This window comes from Halichoerus grypus, chromosome 5 (genome assembly GCF_964656455.1).
Source record: "Halichoerus grypus chromosome 5, mHalGry1.hap1.1, whole genome shotgun sequence".
In the NCBI taxonomy this organism is placed as follows: Eukaryota; Metazoa; Chordata; class Mammalia; order Carnivora; family Phocidae; genus Halichoerus; species Halichoerus grypus.
Genome location: NC_135716.1, coordinates 40,996,551 through 41,013,247, shown reverse-complemented (window position 1 = coordinate 41,013,247; position 16,697 = coordinate 40,996,551). Strand labels below are relative to the sequence as shown.

Below are 16,697 nucleotides of genomic sequence, written 5' to 3'. Positions count from 1 at the left end.
ACTGGGATTCCAAGTGTTTCTCCACTTTCCAAATACATGGTCTTTATAACACAGTGGTGTTACGAATGTTAATACAAAGGCTCTGCAATAATTTTGCAAGGTGGTGTGTTTCCTGTGTTAATGTGTTGTGACTCATCAGAGGGGAGAATGTAGTTCTCTAATCTTTTCACTTAATCTATTTCTCTAACAGCTTAGATAATACTTTGATCCTCTCTTTTCCGAAGAAATATGGCAAGTCTTCAGATTATGAATATTGTCACACTACGACTACCTCTATTTTGAATGTCATAATATTAATTAGTATTACCAATGTTTAGTAGTTTGTAATTAATACATGAAGGAAGTGTATTATAAGGCTTGCTTTCAATAGTGTGTATTATGAGTGTTCTGATGTGGTAGGCACCTTGGCCCCCAGTATTTTCATATATCTTTCCCTATTCTGCAAAGAAAAAAAAAATTTTTTTTTTTTTTTTTTTGAGGAGAGAGAGAGAGGAGTGGGGGCAGAGGGAGAATCGCAAGCAGGCGCTCCACCCAGCATGGAGCTGAGGTCCTCTTGACCCTGAGATCATGACCTCAGCTGAAACCAAGAGTCAGACTCAACTGACTGAGCCACCAGGTGCCCCTTTAAGATTTTATTTTAATTTTTTTTAGTTACTTATTTGACAGAGACAAAGCGAGAGAAGGAACACAAGCAGGGGGAGTGGGAGAGGGAGAAGCAGGCTTCCCAGCGAGCAGGGAGCCCGATGTGGGGCTCTATCCTAGGACCTTGGGACCATGACCTGAGCCGAAGGCACATGCTTAACAACTGAGCCACCCAGGTGCCCCTTTAAGATTTTATTTTTAAGTAATCTCTACACCTGACATGGAGCTGGAACCCACAACCTGGAGACCAAGAGTCGCACGTTCCACTGACTGGACCAACTAGGCACCCCTCCATTTTACATTTCTAACCAGGAATGTATGAGAGTTCAATTTGTCCACAGCCTTTTAAACTCTTATTTTCTTTTAACCATTTTCTTGGGTATGGTTTTGATTCCTCATTGTGGTTTTGATTTACATTTTCTTAATGACTATTGATTTTGAGCATCTTAATATGTGCTTTTTAGCCATTTGTACATTTTCTTTGGAGAAATGTTAATCCTTTGTGTGTTTTAAAACTGGATTAGTTTTCTTTTTTCTTTTTCTTTTTTTGAAGATTTTCTTTCTTTCTTTGACAGAGATAGAGAGCCAGAGAGCATAAGCTAGGGGAATGGTAGAGGGAGAAGCAGGCTCCCTTTAGCAGGGAGCCTAATGTGGGGCTCGATCCCAAGACCCGGGATCATGACCTGAGCTGAAGGCAGATGCTTCACCAACTGAGCTACCCAGGCGCCAGTTTTCTTTTCTTTCTTTCTTTTTTTTAAGATTTTATTTATGTATTGGAGAGAGAGAGCACGAGCGGGGAGAGGGGGTGCAGAGGCAGAGGGAGAAGCAGGCTTCCCACTGAGCAGGGAGCCCAACACGGGCTCCATCCTAGGACCCTGGGACCATGACCCGAGCCGAAGGCAGACGCTTAATGACTGAGCCACCCAGGTGCCCCTAGTTTTCTTATTTTTCAGTTGTAAAATTTCTTTATATATTCTAGATGAGAGACCTTATGAGATGATTTATAGATACCTTTTCCCAGTCTGTGGGTTATCTTCATTTTCTTGATGGTGTTCTTTTTTTTTTTTTTTTAAGATTTATTTATTTGACAGAGAGAGACACAGCGAGAGAGAGAACACAAGCAGGGGGAACAGGAGAGGGAAAGCAGGCTTTCCATGGAGCAGGGAGCCCGATGCAGGGCTCGATCCCAGGACCCTGGGATCATGACCTGAGCTGAAGGCAGATGCCTAACGACTGAGCCACCCAGGCGCCCCTTAATGGTGTTCTTTAAAGCACAAAGTTTGATATTGTGATGAAGTCCAGTTTATCAGTGTCTCATTTTCTCATTTATAGTTCTGTTGTAATATATAACCCAAGGTTGTGGAGATTAACTACATATTCTTGTAAGAGTTTTGTAATTTTAGCTCTTATATTTAGGTGTCTTCAACTTGGATTAATTTTTTTATATAGTGTGAGATAGAGGTCTCAATTCATTCTTTTGCATGTGGATATTACATTATTCCAGCACTATTTTTGGAAAGACAACAGGCATACCTTGTTTTATTGTGCTTTGCTTTACTGCACTTTGTAGATACTGGGTTTTTTTTGCAAATTGAAGGTTTATGGCAATCCTGCACCATCTTTTTCACAGCATTTACTCCATTTCTCTGTTGCATTTTGGCAATTTTTGAAATATTTCATAGTATTTTGTTATGATCTGTGATCAGTAATTATAACTAGCTGAAACTTCAAGTGGTACTTTGCATTTTTTAGCAATAAAGTATTTTTAAGATATTTCCACTGTTTTTTAGGCCTAAAGCTGTTGCACACTTAAGATATTACAGTATAGTCTAGACAAAACGTATGTGCACTGGGAAACCAGAAACTTCATTTGACTCGCTGTATTGTGATACTCACTTTATTGTAGTGGTCTGGAAATCCACAACATCTCCCAGGGTTTGCTTTTATATTCTTTCCTCACTGAATTGTCTAGAACTCTTGTCAAAACTCAAATGAACCATAAATATAAGGGTTTATTTCTGGCTACTCAGTTGTATTCCGTTGATCATTACCTACCTTTATGGAAGCAACACACTGTCTTGATTACTGTAGTTTTATAGTAAGTTTTGAATTTAGCAAATGTAACTCCTGCTTTGTTCATTTTCAAGAGTGTGTGGCTCTTCTGAGTCCTTTGCATTTCCTTGTACGTTTTAGGTTCAGTTATTTTTTTATTCTTGTTAAAAAAAGAAAACAGTTGGAATTTTGATAGCTATTGAATTGAATCTTTAGGTGCATTTAGACAGTATTGTCATTTTAACAATATAAAGTCTTCTGTTTATGAACATGGGCTGTCTTTCCTTGTATGTAGATTATCTTTTATTTTTAAGCAATGTCTTTTAGTTTTCAGTATACAAGTCTAGCTATTCCTATGTTAATTTTTTTCCTGTTTTTTTTTATACTATGGTGAATGGAATTACTTTCTTAATGTCATATTTGTGTTTTCACTGTAGGGTATAGAAATGAAATGGGTCTATTTTATGTATTGATCTTGTATATTAACTCTACTGAACTGGTTTTTTGATTTTAGCTTTTTTAAAATTATTTTCTACATAGGGGTTTACCTTGTCTACATCTTGTCATTTTTTATAAATTATTTTTGTTGATTCTTACTTCAATAATCTGAAAGACTTTGGTATTTAGGTTGTTAGAAAATTCTTACTCTCGTGTCCTGTCAGGTAGATACACAGTTGTTTAATTTTCCTTAGTGTGCCTTGTGTATAGCAAGAATCCTAGTGCAAAACACAAGGATAGGATTCCAAGTTTAGGCTTCATGAGAAAGGATGCTTCCTTATAGATGCTGAACATAGTTGTCACTAAAACCTTACATTTCCAGTGGGATAACTTTTTTCTGTTTTGTCTTGTTTGTATTTTGAATGTATTCGACACCTAGATTTAATTTATAGGAGATCTTTAGCCAAAGGACTAGACTGTGTCAGGACAGAGCATGGAAGTAAGTTGTATACTGTGGAAACCATCTGAGTCTCATCGTCAGTGTGGAAAACCTAATAACAATTAAATACACAGAAAGGCTTGGTGGTACTTGTGAATTAGAGTTAGTATCTATCAGGCATTTGACATGAGCAAAATATGGTCTTTGAATGAGTGAATGGTGGCTGAAAAATCTGGGTGGTTCTTCTGGTTTGTTGAAGAGCTAACTGGTTGTGTGACCTTTGGGAAATTATTTAACTCTTAGTTTCTGTTTCTACCTCTGTAAAAATAGGAGGTGTGTCTGAGTGATGGCTAAGTTTCTGCTCAGGTGTAAAGTTCAGCATTCCCTCTGTCTCTGCTCTCCTAGTTGCTCATAGATTGACTGTTAGCTTCTAAACAGGCTCTCCTCATACAAAGTTGTAAACATCTCACAAATGACTCTAATATGCAAACAAGTTGAGGATCACTGCTTTATAGACTTAAAAGGTTAAGGGCAGCTTGATGTCAAGTAATATCTTCAGGCTCTAATATTTAAAAAATGATGAAATGGAATGATGGTTATGGAAATAACATAAATTACTTCATTTTATGATTTATGGAGTAATTTGGTATATCATATCATTGAATCTGAAGAACAGTTCTGTGAAACTAAGAAGGTGCTATTATCCCCGTTTTGCAAATGATGAAATTGAAGTTCAGAGAAATTAAGTGACTTGCTCAAAGTTACTGTGCTAATAAAAAAAAATGGAATCTGGAACTATATGCACATCTGGCACCATTCCTATTAGCCCATCAGTTAGGATTATGTTGGAGAAAGAATCTCAAAGATTTTTAGTCCCTTCCATTATGTGTTTACTTGTCTTTGAAATTGGATAATTACCTAGATTTATAAGATTTAATCATCTAAAGCTGTGGGTCTTTATTGCTCTTTAAGGTAATAAGGTCCTTAAAAAAATTTCCCCTATATATTTTCAGTTACAGGTATCTGGCCACTAATTGTGATGGAAAACAGATTGGGTGGGGGACAGGATGAAACTAATTTCATAATATGGTAATCACTTGAGTTGCCACATGAAGAATGATTATGTATTCACTTGGCTTGTTCTCCTTGGAGGTAATTGCTGCAGATACGCAAGAGGACACAAGCATCAATTTTCCCCTTGTGTTAATGGTGATTGATTTAATTTGTTATGTGTCCCTTCCAATTTACTCACTTCACTACCTTTTTTCCAGTCAGGTTGGAAGAACTAACTCATGAGTGCTATAGTACTTTGTGTTTTGTGCTGTACAATTGCTTGTACATATGGGTAGAACAGTCTATTCTTTGGAGCAATGACTTTGGATACTTTTGGTCTCTGTGGCTATGGTTCCTAGGAGTCCTTTGAATTCATGCCTTTTCATGCCTTACTATTCTGGTAACTAGCCAGTTAATCATCAATGAACTGGGCTTTGGAAGTGGTGCTTTGTGGTTGAGTGACTGTGAAGATTTAATTCTCTCCTTCCTGTCCCTTTAAGAATCTCAGAACTGGATTTCTGGGGAAGCCTTGCACTTAACTCTATATTGACTGTTCTACTTTTCAACTTTTGACTTTTGTGGAAATGTGGGACAGATCAGCTATGGTGTTCTTACCTGTCTTGGGAGAGATAACTGAGAATTCTAAGAAAGATCATCTTGAGAATATGTTTCCTTAAATAACCAATGTTTTTAGAGTAAATATTGGACGTTGTCTATTCCTATTGGTTCACTGTGCTTTCTCTCCCTTTAGCCCCCCAGGTTCGCCCAATAGTCTTGGCTACTTCCCTACAGCTGCTAATCTTAGCGGTGTCCCTCCACAGCCTGGCACGGTGGTCAGAATGCAGGGCCTGGCCTACAATACTGGAGTTAAGGAAATTCTTAACTTCTTCCAAGGTTACCAGGTCAGTAGCTTGAAGAAGAAAAATACACAGTGCCCGTATTACTTAAGTTGATTTGCCTGAAGAATGCAGCCAGGAAAGAAGCAGATTCTCTGAACCTCATGTGTACATGTGCTGATAGATTTGCTTACAGAGGCAAAAAGAACCAGAGGCAATGTCAGAGGGACTAGTCGTGTGAATGCTAACTTCAAACTCACCCCTTTGACAAGATGAGGGCTTTTCTGTGCTGTTCTACTTGTGTCAACATAATCTGTTGGTGCTCTTTTTGAAAATCGGGCTACTTTGGGAAAGATCTTCAGAGCACACAGCAGTGTGGGTCTTTTCATCCAGAATAGGGTTGGCTGCTAAGGAGTTTTCATCAAAGTCAAATTCTTGACTAACAACAACAACAACAAAAATGTACTTAAACATGAAGTTTGAGTATTTAAAAAGTGGTTAGAGGCCTCTCTGCCTAACCTGGAAAAAAACAAAGGAGACTCAATGAATCTTTAGATGCTAACTTATTAAAATGAGCTGTAGGATAATTAGCCTTTTATGAAATGATCTGCTGTAATTCTTGTAAAACGAATATTCAGTCTTACCGGATTTTTCTACAACTGCCGGTGTCCATCAGTTGTTTTCTGGCTCAGGCTAAAAAATGAGATGTTTCTTGATAAGAGCTCTTTAACAGGAAGCAAAATCTCCTCAATGCCATCACATCTGAGCCATCTTTCTTCCCACAAATGACATAATTACCTAGAACCTGAATTCCTTTCCTGCAATGTCTAAAAATCAGTATCCTGAAGCTTTTTTATTGCATCAATAGCAAAAATTATCTTTCTTCTTGGAGCTGAACTTTGCTTGAGTCTCTAGAGTTGAAAAGTGTTTATAGACATAAATGTCAAATCCTAAAATAAGCCTTGAGTGTTTACAGTACAGCGTTGTACAGGTCGCGCTTGCAGAGGCTGTTTTCGCTGTTAGAATGGGTTTGCAAGCTTGATAGCCATGAATCATGGAGGACTGTGGAGCTCAGCTAAAATGATCTCAGTGGAAATGCCACAAACCCACCAAGTTACTGTAATGGTCTTATGGGCTTTTAACATAGAGTATTTTCTGGCAAATGAAGAAAATCCAATGAAGGTTGGACAAAAGTTACTTTTTGTTACTGCCTGGCTTAATGCCTATGTGGTGAGAGGAATTGAGGTGAATGACTTAGGCATCGTGATGTCGCATTAGGATCCTCTGCTTCTTGTGGAGGGTAACTGAAACTGCTGATAAGGGGGACTATTGGAGAGACTTTGCTTCTTCCTTAATCCAATATGCTGCCTATTGGGAGCTCTTGCAGGACTAAACAAAGTTACTTTCTAAACTTCATATGAGATTCATGAGATTATGAAAGGAATAGAGAATTTTACTGAAGGCTATTGAAGAAATTGCTTAATGTGACCAAGATAAACATTTGAGTTTCAATATTTTCTTCCAATGTTTTCCAGTCCTGGAAAGTTACAAGCAAAGTTTCAAGTTTTAGGGGTCAGCTGAATTAATTTTCTTTTTTGTTTTGACTAATCAACTTTTCACCTTCAACTGAATAGAGAAGTAAGTGATCATATACATAAATTGGTTATGACATTAAGCAAAATTGCTCTTATTGTGAAGAGTTCTATGGCTGGCTTTTATGGGTATTTATTCTACCAGAAACAAATAAAAGCAGTTATTTCTAGATTTATAGCTAAAAGATTGACATGCTTCAGAGTTGAGATCAAATAAGTTTGTAGCAGTTTATTTTCTAGTGGCTTCTTGGGAATCATTGAAGGTTAGAGTTATCTGGTATAATCAGAAGTAAGATTGTGCAAAATTATTTCATCTCAAGTCATTTGGCCTTCATTGCTGAAGTGCTTGAGTTTATGAACTGGATCAACAAATTAGGATTATGTAGGAATCTGGGGTGCTTGGCTGGCTCAGTTGGTAGACCATGCAACTCTTGATCTCATGGTGGTGAGTTCAAGCCCCAGGTTGGGCCTAAAGCTTATACTTAAAGATTAATAGGAACCTCACCCAATAAGTATATCAAATTATTCCAGTGTCTTTAGTAATTTCAGCTTTAAGGCAGTAACTGCATGCCTCTGAAATCTTTTGTATCACTCTTACATAAAGGCTCATATTTTCTGTCTTTGAGAGTCCATGTTGCCTTTTTTTTTTTACCCTGTACTCCATTATTTTGGTAATAGCCACTCGCTATAGGATTTCAGATTGTTTAGGTATAGCTTTACTGTAAGACAAAATCAGTGGAGGATGACTTAAAACTGTGTTCTCTTAAGTGTATTCTGTGTTTGTCTTTATTTACGGTGTATTTCTTGCTGTTTTTGATTTAATGGGAGGTTTTCATTTGATTTCTGGTTATGATTATCATATGGTTATGTAATATATAATTTAAATAAATAGGTGGTAATAATCGGTTGAGTGAATGAAATCTCTTGATAGTTTACGATTCTGCCTTTAAAAAATACCTTGAGGTAGGGGCTCCTGGGTGACTCAGTCGTAAGAGCATGTGACTCTTGATCTTGGGGCCGTGAGTTTGAACCCCACATTGGGTGTAGAGATTTAAAATACATATATATATATATATAATGAAAAAGTTTATAATTTTATAAAGTTAAAGTGCCTGGGTTGGGTCCATTTTGATAAATGAGATTTATAGAATGAGAACTGACTATATCAAGACAAGCTACCATGAAAATATTTGGTCAGGAGAATGTCATTCTGGTTGTGAAAATAAACCCGTATCTATATTTTAGTTAATGGGCCTCTTATTCTGGACTGTCTGGTATCCTTTCATAATTCCTTTCACTTTATTTGCTCTTTGCTGGTATCCTTTCATAATTCCTTTCACTTTATTTGCTCTTTGCTTTACCGTTTACTGTTAATGGCTTTGCATTTTCAATAGTGCTAGTTTTTGTTTCTTCTCAAAATACTGACTTTAATCAGTATTTCTTTGAGCCTGTCACTGCTGATATTTTTACTTGCTGTCCTCCTGGGAGAATTAGGCTGATATTCCCAGTAACATCTAATATTTAAAGTTCACAGAGTTGTTTGCAGAGGCTGGGCGTATTGTACGATACCTTGCAAATAGTTGGTACTCAACTCTTTTGCATCTAGTCACACCTGTGGTATCGTGGAAACTGTACCGTTAGCAAGATCTGAAAGGTTTGGTGTTTATTGTGTTAGGGTATTCTTTTCTTATCCCTGTGTTCAATCGAACGAACTTCCTAAAAGGAAGTTTTATGGTATTTAGACATGTTAAGTAGGATGTGGTGACTTGGGATTTGTGGTTATGTATGTGGTTTATACCAGAGTTTTAACTTGTTTCTCACAGTCTAAATAGAGTATAATACTGTTGGTAGATCTATTCAGTTGAAATACTAATCATCCATAGTGGCAGTTTGTCCATCTTTTGATCCTGTTTGTTCTAACTTGCATTTTAGTATGCAGCCGATGATGGATTTGTACACACAAATGACCAGGCCAGGACTCTACCCAAAGAATGGGTTTGTATTTAAGGGCCCCAGCAGTTAGACCATCCTCAGAAAAGAAGGTAAGGCACTATGATGTGAAAGCTAAATCGTAAAGGGTCAGACAAAAAGAGGTAGAGAATCTGAAAGTATTTTTTATGAGTTGGGTGAGAAGCTTCCCCTTTTCTTTAGTGTGATTAGGAGGGTCAGAAATCCTGGAAGAAATGGGAGACTGGAATTCAGTGTGTCACCCAAGGAGACAATATCTAAGTAACATTTACGGATAATAGTTGTATGTTGTTTTGGGCTCAAAGGAAAACTTTTCCATTTGGAAATCCATTTGCTATATTTCATGTGGAATGCAGGTTGGGTATGCTTTTTGTTTTTGTTTTAACTGCAGTAAAAATCACATAACAAAATCCATAATTTTTAAGTCTACAATTCATTGACATTTAGTGTATTCACAACATGTGTAAATACCATCTCTATCTAGTTCCAAAACCTCTTAATCACCCAAAAGGAAACCCCATGCTCATTAAGCAGTATCTTTCCTATTTTCCTTCCCCATCAACCCTGGCAACCAGTATGCTTCCTGTCTGCGTGGATTTGCCTATAGTAGATATTTCATATAAATGGAATCCTATAATATGTGACTCTTGTGACTGGCTGCTTTTCACTTCACGTGTTTTTGAGGTTCATCCTTGTTATGGCATGTATCGGTACTTCATTCCGTTTTATGGCCGAATAATATTCCATTGTATGGATATGCCACATTTTGTTCATTTCTCTACTGATAGACACTTGGGTTGTTTCCACCTTCTTGCTACTGTAAACAGCGCTGAGATGAATATTTATGTACAAATCTTCGAGTACCTGTTTTTAATTCTCTTGGGCATGTATCTAGGAGTGGAATCACTGAGTCCTATCGTAATTCTTTTGAGTTGGGTGTACTTTTCCCCCCATTTCTTTTTTTTTTTTTTTTTGATAGTTGTAAGTATAGATAACATAAAATTAACCATTTTTAAGCGTACAGTTCTGTGGCATTAAGTACATTCACATTATTATGTAACCATCACCACCATCTAGCTTCGTCTTCTCAAACTGGATCTCCCCATTTCCCTCTTCCCTCAGCCCCTGGCAACTACCTTTCTACTTCTGTTTCTATGCATTTGACTATTCTCAGTACCTCATAAATAACACAATATTTGTCTTTTCATGATTAGCTTATTTCTGTTAGCATAGTGTTTTTAAGGTTCATTGTCTAAATCTAGAGGGAAGGAACCCTGATAGTTTTTGAAAACAGTTTTTTAATTGGTAAACTTTTCTTAAAGGATACTGGCTTTCTGTGTGAGACTGCTTGAGAGAATGTATTGTGGGGACATGGTCAGGAATTGGTGTGGCTTAATTTCTTCATTTTTTATTATTGAGTTTGCTGAAATTGGTTTCCTGGCATATCATCTTCAAATTTTGTTACCATTTTTATGGCTGAGGATCCTATGGGCCTTAACCATATGGATTCTAAATTGGAAAACGTGGTTACTAGTAGTAGAATGTTGTCCTTGAAAAATGACAATTGGGGTCTTAGACTCTCCTTCTGAAGTTTTAGAAACCTCAGTTTGGGGGTGGAGGTGATGATTCTCTGCCATTTTCTGTGAGGTTTCAAGATCTCTTGGGTCCCAGAGAGCACCATGCCCAGATACTTTGCAGTGGGAACTGGGTATTTTCTAGTCTAGTTCACAGTGATGGGAGCACATTAATCTAGCCTTCTGATACTCTTTTTGGTCCATACTTTGTCATTTGAAATCTTCTTTATTCAATCTCTAAATGTTGTTTATGAATTTGATAAGCATACTATCTATATAGTAAAATGAACATATTGAATTAGAAATGGAACTTTTTGCCATTACGTTAGAAATACCCTAAATTGACTATAACCATTACTCACCTTTGATTCTATCTTATGCTTGGGGTCATGATAGAATAGCAAATCAGGTGCTCTGTTAAAACCCAGATTTTTGGGACGCCTGGGTGGCTCAGTCGGTTAAGCATCTGCCTTTGGCTTAGGTCATGATCCCGGGGTCCTGGGATCGAGTCCCACATTGGGCTTCTTGCTCAGCAAGGAGCTTGCTTCTCCCTCTGCCTGCAACTCCCCCTCCTCGTACTTGCGCTCTCTCTCTCTCTCTCTCCCTGTCAAATAAATAAATAAAATCTTTTATTTATTTGAGAGAGAGGGAACACAAGCAGGGGGAGTGGGAGAGGGAGAAGCAGGCTTCCCGCTGAGCAGGGAGCCCGATGCGGGGCTTGATCCCAGGACCCTGAGATCATGACCTGAGCTGAAGGCAGACGCTTAACGACTGAACCACCCAGGTGCCCCTAAATAAAATCTTTAAAAAACAAAACAAAACAGATTTTTGCACTATTCTAACATCAGATTAATCTGCTTTTATATTGAGAATTATAAAAAATTTACATGGGGAGGATGGGTTAGCCTGGTGATGGGTATTGAGGAGGGCACGTTCTGCATGGAGCACTGGGTGTTATGCACAAACAATGAATCATGGAACACTATATCTAAAACTAATGATGTAATGTATGGGGATTAACATAACAATAAAAAATTTAAATAAAAAAAAATTTACATGGGGTATTTTGTGAAACACTTGGCATAAGTTATAAGTTATCTCATTTAATGATCTCAGCAACCCTGGGAGGTAAGGATCACAAAAGTATTGTGTGTTCATTTTAAAGAATTTGGAACGTATAGACATGTACAAAGAAGTCTAATAATTCCATCCTCCAGAAATAACCACAATGAATATTTCCTTTCAGCTTCTTTTTTGTATGCCCTCATGCAATTTGGACCTAGTTTTTTTCCCCTTAACCTTATAGTATGACTATATATTGTTTTCAACTCATCTATATTAATAATCAGATTTATCATCACCAGTCATCTCTTACACCAATAGAGTGCCTTATGCTCTTAAACATTTTATTTTATTTTATTTTTTTTTAAAGATTTTATTTATTTATTTGAGAGAGAGAGAATGAGAGAGAGCACATGAGAGGGGGGAGGGTCAGAGGGAGAAGCAGACTCCCCGCCGAGCAGGGAGCCTGATGCGGGACTCGATCCTGGGACTGCAGGATCATGACCTGAGCCGAAGGCAGTCGCTTAACCAACTGAGCCACCCAGGCGCCCTGCTCTTAAACATGTTATACCTCCAGGGCCTCTTGAGTCTTATCACAGCACTGTGAGGCATTGGGGCGGGTGCCCTATGGCTCCATATGACAGATGAGGAAATGAAACCCAGGAGGCTGGGTAACTTTCAGAGTCATACATCTTATGACCAAGCTGACCAAAAGATCCATCACTTCTAGTTTCAGTCTTGGTAGTCTTTTTCATTGAGCAAATAAGAGCATGGCAGAGTAAGTACTTGTAGTCAGCTGAATGGCGGTCCCAAATATATATCCATGTCCCAATCCCTGGAACCTGTGACTATTACCTTATCTGGCCAAAAATGTAAATTAAGGATCTTCAGAAAAGGAATTTATCCTGCATTATCTGGGTGGGCCCTTAATGCAAGAGGCAGAAGGAGAATGGGCAGATACAGGAGAAGAGGGGGCAGTACAACCATGGAGGCAGAGACTGGGATGATGCTGGCATAAGCCAAGGAGCACCTGCAGCCATCAGAAGCTGGAAGAGGCTGATAACCTTGATTTCTGACTTTTGGCTGTCAGAATTGTGAGAGAATAAGTTTCTGTTGTTTGAAGTCACCAAATTGTAGTAATTTTTTAAAAAAGATTTTGTTTGTTAGAGAACACAAGCAGGGGGCGGGGGGGGGAGGAGTGGCAGACAGTGGGAGAAGCAGGCTCCCTGCTGAGCAAGGAGCCCAATGCGGAGCCCTGGACCCTGGGATCATGACCTGAGCCAAAGGCAGATATTTAACCAACTGCCACCCAGGCATCCCATAGTAATTTTTTAAAAAGATTTATTTATTTGTTTGTTTCTTTGAGAGAGAGAAAGCGCTCTTCCGGGCATGAGCAGGGGAAGTGGGACAGGGAGAGAGAATCTCAAGCAGACTCCCTGCTGAGCATGGAGCCCAAGTGTGTTGTATAAGTGAAATAGCATAGTGGAACCAATCTATGTTCAAATTCTGGACCTGCTAATTACTGGTTTAATTGCTCTATGCCTCCATTTCCCCATCTGCATAATGGGGATAACATGGTAATCTTATAGGATGGTTGTGCGGATAAATGAATTAATCCACATAAAGGTTGTTAATCAGCTACTCACATGTAGAGTTCATGTTTCCTATAATGTTATGCCTCATTGCCTTTTTTTTTTTTTTTAAGATTTTATTTATTTATTTATTTGACAGAGAGGGGGGCAGTGAGAGAGGGAACACAAGCAGGGGGGCAGTGGGAGAGGGAGAAGCAGGCTTCCCGCTGAGCAGGGAGCCCGATGCGGGGCTCGATCCCAGGACCCTGGGATCATGACCTGAGCCAAAGGCAGATGCTCAATGGACTGAGCCGCCCAGGTGCCCTGCCTCATTGCTTCTTACTCAGATATTTTTGTTTCACATTATTTGAAATTTCTTATACTAGAATTTAATTTTTAAAAATTGTCTTAATGGTTTTAATAGTAGTATCGAGCCTCTAATATCAGAAGAATGCTGTGGTAACTTGGGAACCCAGACTGAGGAATGTCTGTGTGCGTATAGATGTTGTAAAATGGTCTCTCCACAAAGGAGCTGAGTGAAGTATAGAGGTGAAAACATACACATTATCATGCATGGTAATACACAGGGTAGGGAGTTGTGGAAATTCCAGTTATCACAAACTTCACTTACCAGCACTGTACTCTCTGAGAACTTGCCTTGTGAATGCCAGCTATGTATAAAATAAAAATTTGGACTACCTAAGGCTTTTTTTTTTTTTTTAAACCTTGCGTCATTCAAAATAATTTTTTATAGCTCCCAATAATTGAGAAATTTGGAGACTATAATATTTTATTGTGGTTTTTTTTTTTCAGTGTTTGAAAGATGTATGGTGATCCTGAAACCGTCAGATATGACGACTTCTAGCAACTTCGTGGGAAGTTTGTCTATACTCAGGCTGCAGTATTCTCAGCAAACATGATTGGACAGTGGGCTTCTGCCCTATCTTTTGGGAGAGTAAAAAATTTGAGCCAGTGAAGCCAAATCCTTGTAGCAAGCAGCATGCCTGGCTCCTTGCTGATTGCAAATAGGCATTTAAAATGTGAATTTGAAATCGGGTGACTCCATTACTTCCAGCTAACATGGCATCATTGGTGTTTCCTAAGTTTTAAGTCTTGGACAAAAAAAATACTAGTGTCTACCATCTCCATCAATAACTCTACTGTGGAAGCTTCATTTGTGTGTTTCCATTTTTCGTTCTCCACCTCCCTGTCTTCTGCACAAGTGTGCCCTCTCACTAAGTAATTCAAGAATAAGGTCTTAGAATCCTTAAGTCACAAACTTAAATAAAAATCATATTTTCCCACTCTCTTGGCCCTCATGATGTCTTACAGTTAAACCAATGAAACTGCCTTTTAAAACACGTTGGGATAAATCAGAAGACCTCGCGCACCCACCACCAAACACTCCTAGCTTCAAAGTTCCATCTTTTTTTCTCAGCAGGTACCATTGTAAATAAGAATGAACTAGGGGCCAAAATGCAAAACCAAAAATGAAGCAGCTATGTGTAGTTAGTAATTTCTAGTTTAAACTGTAACTGAACATTGTGGCTTCGTATGTATTATTTTATATTGTACTTTTCCCATTACTGATGGTTTGGACTTTAATAAGAGAAATTCCATAGTTTTTAATATCGTAAATGAGAATATTTGAACAGTGTATTCTAGAAAGCAATATACTAACTGAAGTGAATGCTGGTATATATTAAGATAGAGCCTTAAACCTTTCTCTCTAATGCCTTAACTGTCAAATAATTAAAACTTTTAAAAGCCTAGGACTGTAGTCAGCGTGCGGGACTGAGCGGGAAACACTGAAGCCGTTAAAGCAGGTACTGATACTGTCAGTGTGTGGCACTGTGTGTTTAGCTGTGTTTATGCTAAAAAGTGCAATATTAGACGCTAGCTAGTACTGCTGCCTCCTACCACTCCAGAGAGGAAAACAGGATTTGATAAAGTGCACACGTGTCTTTAAGTTACCCCGATTGTCCTTGGTTTGGATGCAATGCTCTGCAGATTCCTGGGGCTGCTATTTTTATTTCCGTTGCATTACTTTGATTAACACCTTGGACGGAGAGCCAAACATTCCCTCTTCACCTGGCCAGCCACGGCCCTCTAACTGCAGTAGGAAAAAAACCAAACACCATTTGGTGTGAAAATTGGTGACAACTGGCACTTAAGATCAGAAAAAGAGTTGTTTGTACTTGATGCCTTAAGATGCTGTCTGCCCAAAGCTCTGAAAGACTTTAAGAAAGTAATACCACAATACTACTGAGTTTTCGTAGAATTGTTACATTTGATAATAAAACCTGCCTGTTTAATCTCAAAGCGTGTGTGCTCTTTTATTCCTGGAAGAGTTAGGGTCATGGTGGGAGGGCATGGGTAAGCCATCTTTTTCCAAGGTGGTAAAGTTTTTTCTGTTTGCCATGAGGATTTGTAAAAGCCACCAAGGATAAATGCACTCCAGATATAGTTCAAACAACCACCCTTTTTTTTCTTTTTAAGATTGATTTATTTGACAGCACAAGCAGGGGGAGTGGCAGGCAGAGGGGGAAGCAGACTCACCGCTGAGCAGGGAGCCCGATGTGGGGCTCAATCCCAGGACCCTGAGATCATGACCTGAGCCAAAGACAGACGCTTACCCGACTGAGCCACCCAAGCGCCCCCAAACAACCATCCTTTAAAACATAAATCACTGAAACTTTGATTTTGAAATGTTTAACTGTTACAGCAGTCAGATCATTTTATCCTTGCATTTTGACTGGTGCTCTACTTGACAATTTAAAAACCTAACATAAGCCACAGAAAACTAAGAAGATGTAGCACTTTGTTTCTGAATCCCACACAGTCCTTTATTCCAATTACTCTTTCTTTGCCCATATGGAGTTCTGCAATATTCTCAAATCCAAATTCTTTCCATTCTTCAGGCTACAGTCAAGTCTTGGCTGAGGTCTGCTATTTCAGAACAGTTCTATATTGTCAGGATCACTTGACATACATAATCTTGTTACAGAGCTCAAGTGTATCGATTCTGAATTTAGATTGCAACCTCACGGCAGGAAGTATACCTGTATTTCCCTCTGTCTAGCACATTTCCGTTCACTCAGCCCTTGTGAAGCATTCACAGAATAGGAAGTTTAGTTCACCTGGAAAGTTTTTTAGTCCTGGTGCTTGCCAATGTCCTTTAAAAAAATGGAGTCCTTGCTTTCAGGTTTGTACTTCACCTTTGGGTGTCTCTGCCATCATCCGCAAGGAGGTGGCAGAGTTCTCTAGGCAAGCTGAGATTCTGATCCACATTCTCTGTCTCTGGCAGGCTTTTAACATTGCCCAGTCTATTCCCTGCCTTAACCAAAAAGTTAAGTGCTAAACTTGTTTTTCTATTTACCTCCCTGAGATAGCACACATGTAGCTGATATTCTCACGGCAGAAAAAAAGTAGGATGTGGAGTAAGGAAAGGAAGAAAAAATGAGCACAAA

The 16,697-nt window shown here is 38.6% G+C and overlaps 1 protein-coding gene across 6 annotated transcripts in view; it reads left to right on the top strand.

The window, feature by feature from the left end:
• Window positions 1-15,549, top strand: part of ESRP1 (epithelial splicing regulatory protein 1) — a 52,883-nt gene extending 37,334 nt beyond the window's left edge. For 2 of the 6 annotated variants that reach the window (XM_036085188.2, XM_036085187.2), the window contains exons 14-16: window positions 5,376-5,526; window positions 8,985-9,094; window positions 14,041-15,549. In XM_036085188.2, the coding sequence (XP_035941081.1) occupies window positions 5,376-5,526; window positions 8,985-9,059 (226 nt within the window). In that variant the 3' untranslated portion in view covers window positions 9,060-9,094; window positions 14,041-15,549. The remainder of the gene's footprint in view (window positions 1-5,375; window positions 5,527-8,984; window positions 9,095-14,040) is intronic. The other 4 variants (XM_036085189.2, XM_036085190.2, XM_036085191.2 and 1 more) reach the window with 3 other exon arrangements.
• Window positions 15,550-16,697: the final 1,148 nt, after the last annotated feature.